We start from the raw sequence: 11067 nt of genomic DNA on the forward strand, positions 1-11067 counted from the left end.
GTTATTTTTTTTAAAAAGACTGATAGCCCTAGTTAGTTGTTCCTAAATTTATGTGCATGAGGATTTTTCAAGTTTGAACTAATGAAATTAGCATTATAATAATAGTCATAATATGACTTAGAATAGTATTAAGAATAGTCTTTCTTTTGCTGGCAGCAAGAAACACTGTAAGTGCTCTGTGGAGAAAATGTACCCCATCACTACAGAAGTTATTTACAAAGGTATGGGACATTTCAGTAATGAAGAAACCTAAGACCGGGAAGGACAGTTACAGTGGTGAACTGTGTTAAGTAATCCCTGATTCGTGTCCACTGAAGTCATTGAATATAGTTCCTGATGATTTCAGTGGATTTTGAATCTGATACAAAAATGTCTATGGTGTCCAAGCCAGCATTTCTTCATTTCTTCTTTCCTTTAAAAAAAAAACAGTACTTCCAGTGTATTGTTCTACATTTCATGATAGATCCAACTCCGAACCTTGCATTCCAGCATATGAACAACTCTGCTTGTGATACACAATAGTTATCCAAAAAGTTTTCCATTATTATTCTGGAAAACAACATTTTCCATGATACCTGTATGTTCATTGTTTTATGTTTCATATGTTGATTTATTTATACTCATTGACATTTCAAAGTTTTATGTCGTAGCTTAAATGAATTTGGTAAAGGTAAATAAAGTTAGCGCATTTATTCTGTAAAACCGTTCTTACAAAGGATCTAAATAAATGTCTTCTTCACAGGAATAATGCATTACAAAATACCAATATCCAAAATTCGGCATTTGTATCTCCAAAGATAATTAATATGAAGGCTGATGAAAAACTAAGTTTGGTAGAAACGCAGGACAATCATAATTCAGAGAGGCAGGAAAACAGCTATTGTATGCCATCTGTCAGGCAGGATCCTGACCCATCTGTTTCAAACAAGCAGCGCCAGGCTATCATCATTGCCGATTCCCCAAGTCCAGCAGCCAGTGTGATTACCATCAGCAGTGACACAGATGAAGATGATGCAATGCAGAGGCATTCAGTTGCAGAGTAAGTAGGTGCCCCTCTTGCACTTATAATCTGTGGGTGTGCTAGTGCTCGTGAGGCGAAGACCGTAAGTCTTGCATTAATGAAGGGCTTCCCTTTTTAAAAAAAATTAGGAATCAAATGGATTCCCCCCCCCCCCCCTGTATGTTATATACAATAGATTGTTTGAATCAGCTTTTGTTACAGCTTTTTAACTGAAATTTGCATTTGTAAACTAGAAGGACTCTGTACGGTATATGACGAACAAAAATAAGCTCATGTCTGTGTGCGTGTTCCGTGATATGTATTGAAAAATATTCTATGAAGAGTGTATGTGCACAGCATGGCATTGCCAAGCATGTAGAGCCACAGGTTTACCGAATGACCCTTCTCCCTTCTTTTCCTCTTGTGTTAGTAGGCTGTCCCAACTTAGTAGGGAAGAGATGGTCAATACATCTGCCTGGCTACTGTGACTTATTTTTACAACATTTTGCTGCTGAAGTAACTTAGAATTGCCAACTTAGATTTCCTTTGATTCTTTGAAGGGAAAGACCTTTGTGGGTGAAGGTTGGTTCTCCAGGCTTGTGGGTTACTTTCCGAACGTTTCATTACCAGGCTGGGTAATATCTTCAGGGGTTGTCCGTGTCAGTGTTCTTCTGTTTATAAGGGGTTTGTGTGGTCAGTAGTTCTTGTGATGGGGTCATATGTGGGTGTGTCAAGTGAGCACAAAGACCTTTGTGGTAATTGAGAAAACTATTTGTACTATGTTATCTGGACTTTTTCTGATCTATGAATCCTGATGACGACAACAACAACAGAGAGATGCATGAGGACTGAATGTTAGTAGGTATGGCATGAGTATGTCCCTCATTTTTTTTTCAGATGCAAAGGAAGTCTTGATTGTGAAGCTTGCCAGAGTACACTAAATATTGACCGTGTGTGTTCATTGAGTAGTCCTGATAGCACTTTGAGCACAAGCTCTTCTGGACAATCAAGTCCATCCCCTTGTAAGAGACCTAACAGGTAGGAATTTAAATAATTATATCAGTGAATCATATATAGTACTACCTTTCCAATCTGGCCTAATGAGGCATGGTTCTGTGTCTCTGCAAAAGATATTTTGTTGCTATTTTCTTCTTTTGTGTCAACTTAAAACCAAGATGAACTTACATCTAACTTGCTGTTACATATGAACAGGAACTAGAGTTAATACTTTCAAATAAGGCAAGTTTTGTTTGAAAATGGATAACCACAATCTCTGTTTTTTATGTAACAGTCTCTATTGGTTTTCCCATTTGAAATTTAGAAAGATTGGAGTATATTGTTTGAGTGTATTCTGCTTTACTTACCCAAAAGCTTTCTTACAACTCTTTTGTAGGAACTTTATGTAGGATCTAAGGATCTTGATGATAAAGTAGCAATTCAGCAAAGCTATAACTATGTACAACACCCCCCCCCCCCCCCCCGTTGTTTTAAAACTGTAAGCTAACAAAGTTCTTGTGGCTTTGAATTCGGTGAATCAATTTTATTACATATTCTTAAAATATAAATTATTATGTTTTGAATAGTTCAACAGAGAGGATGAATATGAGCGGTTTTGTTCAGTTGGAAATCTGATCATTTAAAGACATATAAAATTATCATGTTACTCTGACAATTGCCATGACAACTAGGTTACTCTAATTTAAAAAAAGACATTGGTATTACCAAAGCTGAGGCAAATGTTTCACAATTTTTTGTTCAAAAAAAAAAAAAAAGAGAGGAAAATCTTAATAATTGTTAGGTTAAAGACTATCATCATATTTTTTGATCCTCTTAGCAGCATTGAGTGGCTACAGTTTATATGTCCCATTTTTTAAAAGTCATCTTTTTTCTCCTGCTAGTAACAACCAATTAGATTTGGTTATATGAGAACATCATTTAAGGTAAATGAAATTAGCTGTTGCTAGGAAGAAGAGCTATTTTGAACAGTTAATGGCTCTGGTGCTGTAGCTGTTCAGGCCTGAAAACAAGCTGCTACAGTACTGCTTTAATAATGACGGATGGCATGCTGCATCTAGGGTTTGCTGAATACTTCCCCAAGCAAAGTGCGCCTTTTCTTTCTTTCTTTAGCTATGATTGGTAATCCAGCTAAATTGGGCCAATGCTCAATAAATCAAAATTAAAATTCTGAATTTGCTTAGAATTATCCTTTTTCCTAATTGAGGACTGAATCTGGTGCTGTAGCTGATCAGGACTGAAAACATTTATTTTTTGAACTCACCTAATATCTTTGGATTTTGAAGATGCAGAAATGTTTCTCAGTACTTCATGCTGCGAAAATTATCTTTAAAAATAGATGTGAAAGTTTTGATTGTTAATTTCAGTCTCAGTTCCTTTCTGAAACTTCAAAATATGAAATGTGAAAGAATTTCTGTTATTCGGTTTAATGGGCTTTGAGTATCCCTTTAGCAGTACTACAGTATACTGCTAAAGATAGAAACCCCATATAACAGATAAATTCTTAGTGGTGTTTTCCTTTATATTGCAGCATATCAGATGATGAACAGGAAAGTGGCTGTGATACTGTGGATGGTTCCCCCAGTTCTGACTCTTCAGGCCATGACAGCCCATTTATAGCAAATCATTTTTCAGAAGCCTCCAATAAAAAAACAGAAACCAGAGCCTCTGCTAACCTAGAAGCCAAACCAACTGTATGCACTGTGGTTGTGCCGCCAATAAGGAGACAGAACAGGTTAAATGTAGACGGGCAAATGACAAACTCAGGTACTTTGGGGGGAGAGGGTGGGGTTACTTTCTGGGTCAGTCTTTTAATACTGATTGCTTCCAATCAGTGAATTAAGAACTGCTTGGGTAGTTGATTATTCTCGTTTTCTCCATTGCTCCCAAATCCTTTAAAAAAATTGTATCTTTGGAAAATGAAGATGTCCTATGTGGGAGCTTTACATCAAAGTCTTTGAGCAAGGGGCATGTATCATTGTAAGTTTATGGTAGAAAATTTTAGAAAGTGCAGGAAAGTTTTTCTGCAGGATGGACCTGACATGCCATGTTCATGAACTGCTTCATTATTGACAGTTCTTCTGGAGAGATTTTACTGGAACAAAAACAGCAGGAAAAAGAGAAGGTTTACAGCCTCGACTTACTGTACAAACACAATTATGAGTGGAATTTCCATTGTAAGTCGTTGCTGTTGTATGCCAAGTCAGATTTTATGGCAATTCTTACAGCAATCATTAAACAAATTACTGCACTAATTAAATGAATCACATGGTTGTTAAAGAAATCCAAGTTCACCAATAGGCATTTTTTGCTGGACAATAGCAAAAAAAATAAAAGTTACAAACCATGATCATGCAGTCATAAGGATGGTGCTAAATGCAAGCACCTGAATTGTGATCACATGACCACAGGGGTGGTGTAATGGTTTGTAAGTGCAAGTATGGATCATAAGCCACTTTTTCGAAGGCTGTTGTAACTTTGAACAGTAATTAAATGATTGAAATTGAGGATTACCTGTATGTTGTGTGTATGTCTTTCCATTCACTCAGATTTTATATAGTAATGAAGCCAATTAATGTCCATATAATCCTTCCTCCACCACCACCCCACCACCCCCTTCCCCCAAAATAATAATCAGGATTGGTGAGGTCTTCATCCCAAAACCACCACAGAATTTTTTAGGTAATGTTTAACATAGGCAACGAATATAAAGTTTTTATTTTACTTGAATAATAAATAAGATTTTAGAAGTAACCCTGTTTGTATTTTCTCAGTTAATACCTGCCAACCGCTGGTAAAACGTCGATCTGCTCGTGTAAAAACCAACCATTCTTCTGGCTTGGGTAATCGTCAGCGAAAATTTATGTCAGCATTCCATCAGCAGCATTCAAACCTCAGTCAAGTATGTGTGAGAATATTATATTGCAAATACAATTTTCTAACTCATTCAGGCTGCTCATTTTAATCTAAAAATGTTTGCCACTGTTGTAATTATTTCCTTGATGTAAATTCCTTCAAGTCAAGAGCAACATCAACACAATGTATTTTCTATTACTTCTTCTAGTTCTTGAATATTTGTCTTTTACTAGTTATGACATATGCTGCACAAATTTGTATCTATAGGGCAAGTTATCGTGTTTCCCCGAAAATAAGACAGGATCTTATTTTCTTTTAACCCCCGAAATAAGCACTTGGCCTTATTTTCGGTGAGGTCTTATTATTTTTGAGGTGCAGGAGGCTGCGAGCATGGTCACCTCATGGCTGCTGCTGTGTTACAATATTTTCAGGAAGGGCTTATTTTCAGGGGAGGGCTTATTTTAGCACATGCGCTCAAAACCCCGATAGGGTTTATTATCCGGGGAGGTCTTATTTTCAGGGAAACAGGGTATATTGTGCTCAAGTCTTGAAGACTTCTTAATTTAGCTGAATATGAGCTGTTGTTTCAGTTTAATTAGTTGCATCACAGCTATCTGAATGAAATGAACTGATTGTAGGAAATATATTTTGTGTGAGTATATGAGACAGCATGCTCATGTTCAAGCTATTTTTTTCCCCTTTCATAATGTTCGAAACTGGAATAACCTAATGCAATATACCAGCAGTTGACTCAAAGTAGATAGGAAAATGCTATTGTCCAATGGGTTGGATCTGCATTTGGCCATATTTGGGAACTTAAAATGGGTATTAAACAAGAAAACAAAAGAACATTTGTACGTCATTGTGTTTGCGATAGTATATATTAGTACGAAAGCATACTTCCTATGGTATTTGAGGATGTATTAGTAGGACAGAGAGAAAGGATTAATTTCTCTCTTAAAATTAACTATTATTTCTCTTCAACTTCCTTGAACAGGTTCAGCCATTTGGATCTGGGTCTCAGGAGTGGAATGGAAATTGTGGTCATTGGAGGCAGCAGACATTCATCCCAAATAATGTTGCTGGTCATGCATTCTCTCTTCCACATGGAAGTCCCACTCATACTTCAGTTCATGCACAATTGGCTGGAAATACACATCTTGGAGGACAGCCTACAATTCTACCTTACCCATCATCTGCATCCCTCAGTACTGCTGCACCTGTGGCCCACATTTTTGCATCACCATGTACCTCAAGACCAATATTACATCATCCCAGTTACAGTATTTCTCATCACGGTGGCATAATTCATCAGATCCCGATGGGCATAAATCCCCGACTACTGCCTTCCCCAAACATTCAACAGACTCGATATAAACCAATTTTCCCACCACATTCTTACATTGCATCACCTGCTTACACAGGATTTCCACTGAGTCCAACAAAACTCAGCCAATATCCATTTATGTGAGACTCAAATTACAGTATGCTGTCACAGCTCAGATAAATATATATATATATATACACACATAGATATATAGAAAGATGTGATTTGAGAGGAAAACATGGTATTTAATAAATATTAGCCATGGCACAAGAAAATTATTATTTTTTAATCATGTTAGACTTGGGTGCAATTTAAATAACCTTGAGCTTTAACTCACTTTTAATGTGTGTTTTGCACATTTGGTATAAATTTGTCTTTAGTCATGTAACCTTCTTACGAAATAACTCCAAACAGGTGACTTAAGGGAGTAAAAATTCAGTTTTGCTCCTACTATTTTTATAAAATTGCCTTCTGATCTAGTGCGAGGCACTTCTACATTTGGGAAGCCATTGAGTGTACAGGTTTAGAGCAACAGATGCACATGTCATCAGTATCATGTATGAGTAACTTGTTTGTATTATGTATCTTGATGTTCTGTGTTGAATCACATACCTAAAAAGGTTGAACTGTTCTCCACATTGCATGTGTCCCTTGCATGGACAAAAATGCAGTTGCCTAGAAAACTGCTCTTAAATGTTGGTGTCCTGATAATCTCAGCTGCATTGTAAACCGGTTCCCACATAGTGCCTTAAATATTCAAGGTTGTTAATGTCACTGCGTTATAAATGTTGAGGACTGCAGCACTTAACACTCAGATTTGTTGATTCTTTGATAGATTAATGCACGCTCACTAACTTTCTTTTTTGTTGTGCGTGGTATGATTTTAGTACTGGGTGAGATTTCTTTTTTGGAAAACAGCATGTGTTGCTGTTAAACGAATTCCGCTGTCCAATAGTTTTCCTTAAAATAAGCTTCAAGAAAAGCATTTTGTAGTGTTTAGGAAAAGTTGATTCATTAGCTTGTTGAATTTTTAAAAAATGGTGTTTTATACTGTCTGGTGGAACTGCAATACAATCTAAAGTAGTTTATTTTCAAAGTGTTTTATATCCAACTGGATTTAATAACCTGTTTAAAGGTATAGTAAGAATTATCTGGGTAGATAGCGAAAGAAAATAAAAGCAAAATGCTTGTTGATTCATACTGTGGTTTCATCTTAGCTTGAGCAAACCATGCAGTATTTAATAAATAGTAGCAGAATATTTACTGTTGAAGCTTGAAATGATGTGAGTACTTTTTGTGCAATTTTTCATTTATGCATGGGAGAGGTTTTAGCTTTTTTACATTATGATATTTGTTCTAGAGTTTGGGGAGTATTTCCTTATTTAAATACATTCCATCAGGGACAACAGATGACATGCATTTTCCCTAGGTAGTCAATCTCTGTGTTTTTTTTTTAGTTCAAATGAAATTGCTTTTGCAACACCAAAGACTTAATCATCCATTTTCTGTAAAAGGTAGCTACTTTTTTCATAGACCTCAAATATACTGTAGTGCTATGGTGGATTTAAAGGAAGTGAGGCTGTGATCTAGCTTGTGAGGCAAATAATAAATTGCATCATTTATCTTGAATGTATCATAGATAAGCTGCTATATAATGATTGCCACTTCAAATAGCTGTGAAATTAGGTGATTTAACTAGTTTTTAGCCTTTTAATTTCTGTATAAGTCTAATTACATGAAATGGAAGTAGAGGGTTGGTTTTGTTTTGTTTCCTTTCATGTTTGGAGTGTTGTAACTACTATATTGTAAATGATGGAAAACAATTTGCATATGTTACTTTGAGTGTGTTATTTGCATCAGTATTTTATCTCTATTAACTATCATTGCATATAAGTGGCTGTATTCATGTAATATCATTTTTATGTGTTCATATTGACATTGTGCAGACGCTTAAACTACTTACTTACCTTTTTAAATAAATGTTCCTGGAATACGGTTCTTGCAGCATAGACTGGAATAGGAGTGGAAAGAGTTTCTTTCAAGCACAATCCTAAGCATTTTAATTTAAAAGCGATCCCATTGACCTAAGTGGGGCTTGCTTCTAGGAAAGTGTGCATAAGATTGAAGCCTGAGTAGTCTAGTAGTTGAAAGAGTTTTTTCCTTTGCTCCATTAACACAAGCAGTGTTTTATTTAATGAATGTCTAATTGAAATAAATGTGCCTGCATCTGAAATATAGCAGTATTAGTTCATTAAAAAAAGAAAACCAAGACCAGCAGTACATTGTAATGACCGAACATGGTAATAAATTCTCTCTTTCCCATTATGCTTGAGCTACAATCTGAGCGCCACAGCTCTGCGGGGCCAGTGGGGGCAGTTTTGCCCTCTGCCTTATCAAGCAAAAACACTTCTGAAATACTGAAAAGATTAAAAACCAGTTTGTGGAATTGAAAGAATTGCTACTGAAAGGAAAAAAAAAGACTCAGTAGGCCCATATTAGTCATTGAGTGTACCCAAAGGAGTATGCTGGATTTCAACTTCAGTGATTTCTCACAGATAATTGTATGCATTTTGTATAAACAGACTTCTCTTTCTGTATGTATCTCTCTTAATACAAGAGTAACCTGATACCTTTGAAAACTTTGTCATTTTCTGATACTCATATAGAGGAAATCCAGAAAATCACCAGGTAGATTTGTCATTCTTCTTAATATTTATGGTTCTGTAAATTCCTGCCTTCTCTTAAATTCCCAGTTTTGGGAATGGGGTTTCTTGAGTGCTGTTTCCATTGCTGGCATTGGACTCACCAAGACCCACAAAAACACAAGATAACTTACTTTTCCACAACAATTGAATGGAGGAAAATGTTCTCCTTAAAAACTGGATCTTCCTTTCTCTGAAGTATTTACTGTGCTTTTCAGTTACGTTCAGGATACAAAGCTAATGTACATGGAACAATATGCCAGGTTAAACACTAACTATCAGTATACGGCAGAGGAACCCTGTGGCTCCTTGTGTACTGTAAAACATATGTTTTTAACTTTTCAGAAATGAAAAATAGGATCTACCACAACCAACACTAAAAATAATGTGCAGCCAGTTCTTTAATGAGATTTGCAAAGAAGGATCGGATCGTATGCCTTCTCTCAGGCTGTAATCCATGATTTCACTCCAGAGCAGTCACATTGACTCTGGTTAGCTATTGAATAGCTTGGCTACTTGGTGGCTGTAGCTAATGCTTTTTAAATAAAACACTGCACGATAAACTCTGTACTATTTTTAATTTGGAGAGTAATTTTTATATTAATTCCTTGTATTCAGTTTTTAACTTTAATTCAGGGTGTGTTATTGATCAAGTATACTACTGTATTTACTAATTATTTTGCTTTATTTTTTTTTTAAATACTCTGTACTTACTGCTAAATTTAACTTGATTTTTGTTAAAACTAAAATTCACACTGCAAACCATAGATTTGTTTTAGGACTGAGTATATAGGTTTGGTTGTTAAGTTTGAACTATTATCGCTTAATAATGATTTGGAGAATTGTGGCTTTTTTGTTCCTGATTTCTGTGCTACACTAGTTTGTCATGTAGCAATTGCACTGTGCAATATTACAATAAGAGGACTGGGAAAATTTTTATGGATATAATGTTTCCTACAGTTTGCGATAGTATTTCTCTCTAGTTCTCAGCGATTTAAATGTGACCAAGCCTTCTGTACTTTGTCACAAAAAGCGGGTTTTCCAGGTGACTATTTTGGTGAGTGTCAAAATAAGAATTTATGGTGTAATACTGTCAAGATTCACTTTGAATTAAAATATATATTGCAGCAATTGCTCTTGGCTTTTCTTTATGCTTAAAAAACCCCACCTATGGTACATTTGTCAAGGTATATTCCAACTCATAAAGGCAGAGCTTCCTATGTTTAGAAGGAAAGATCAAATCTTTAGCATCATTGTTTATCAAATTTAGGTACCACCACTCATCTCCCTCTCAGTATTTGAATTTTGTGCTGATAGGAAAGTTTCAAAGTGGTAGGAATTTGTTTTGACACCTTTAGACAGAGTGATAGAGGGGAAACAAATATACTGTAAGAATAATTAATGAACATAAAGTCATGAAATTTTACGGGAAATTTTATGGGGAAATGCACATACCATTCCTATGTATACAATTCTGCTCTAAAAACACGAGAATTCCACATAAAAGTAACTCTTAGCTAATTGGAGCCATTAATTTAAGGAGGAAGACAAGGGGAAGGAAAAGAAATAGATGTAATATATTTTGTGGTGAATGTTGCACCATTGTATGTATTTGACTTAAGATAGTAGAAAACGTGCCTCGTGCACAATGCCCAGAGTTTTCCAGGCTATGACACTAGTCTATTTCTAGCATAACACTGGAGACAAGAGAAACAGGCCAAAAGTAAAAAAAAGTACAGCAGGTTTAGGACTATCCAACTTCAAAGTTATGGACATAGCTGATGAAACAAACCTTATAGGTGAAACAGTATTCTAAACAGCAATTTGAGAGGATTTGAAATCTTTCATATAAATCCTTGTGCATTTCCATGCAGTGGTGAGTTATTTATCCTATTTGTTTGTAGTTTTTTGTACTCTATAAGAAACAATTGTCAATTTATTCTTGATGATTCTGGGTATATTTTGTTGCACAGACGTTAGGCTCTGATTTATGATTGCCGTTGAGTTTCCTGTAGAATTGTACAAGTTAAAAATAATGTATTGATGGATAGGACTATATTATGTATTAGTGTTAGCATTTTGCCCTTGACACTTTGTTCTGTGCTGTCAACTACACACAGAATTAGTTTCTGGTACAACCTCATAGAGTGTTTAATTTATAACAAAAT

At 35.6% G+C, this 11067-nt stretch overlaps 1 protein-coding gene across 3 annotated transcripts in view; it reads left to right on the forward strand.

Annotated features, from left to right (window-relative positions):
- HIPK3 (homeodomain interacting protein kinase 3) overlaps positions 1–10031 on the forward strand; it is a 62347-nt gene extending 52316 nt beyond the window's left edge. For all 3 annotated transcript variants that reach the window (XM_081937928.1, XM_081937929.1, XM_081937927.1), the window contains exons 12-16: positions 743–1039; positions 1898–2038; positions 3546–3781; positions 4789–4916; positions 5868–10031. In XM_081937928.1, coding sequence (XP_081794054.1) covers positions 743–1039; positions 1898–2038; positions 3546–3781; positions 4789–4916; positions 5868–6341 — 1276 coding nt within the window. In that variant the 3' untranslated portion in view covers positions 6342–10031. The remainder of the gene's footprint in view (positions 1–742; positions 1040–1897; positions 2039–3545; positions 3782–4788; positions 4917–5867) is intronic.
- Positions 10032–11067: the final 1036 nt, after the last annotated feature.

Source organism: Natrix helvetica (assembly GCF_964273705.1).
Source record: "Natrix helvetica genome assembly, chromosome: 1".
NCBI classification, from domain to species: Eukaryota; Metazoa; Chordata; class Lepidosauria; order Squamata; family Natricidae; genus Natrix; species Natrix helvetica.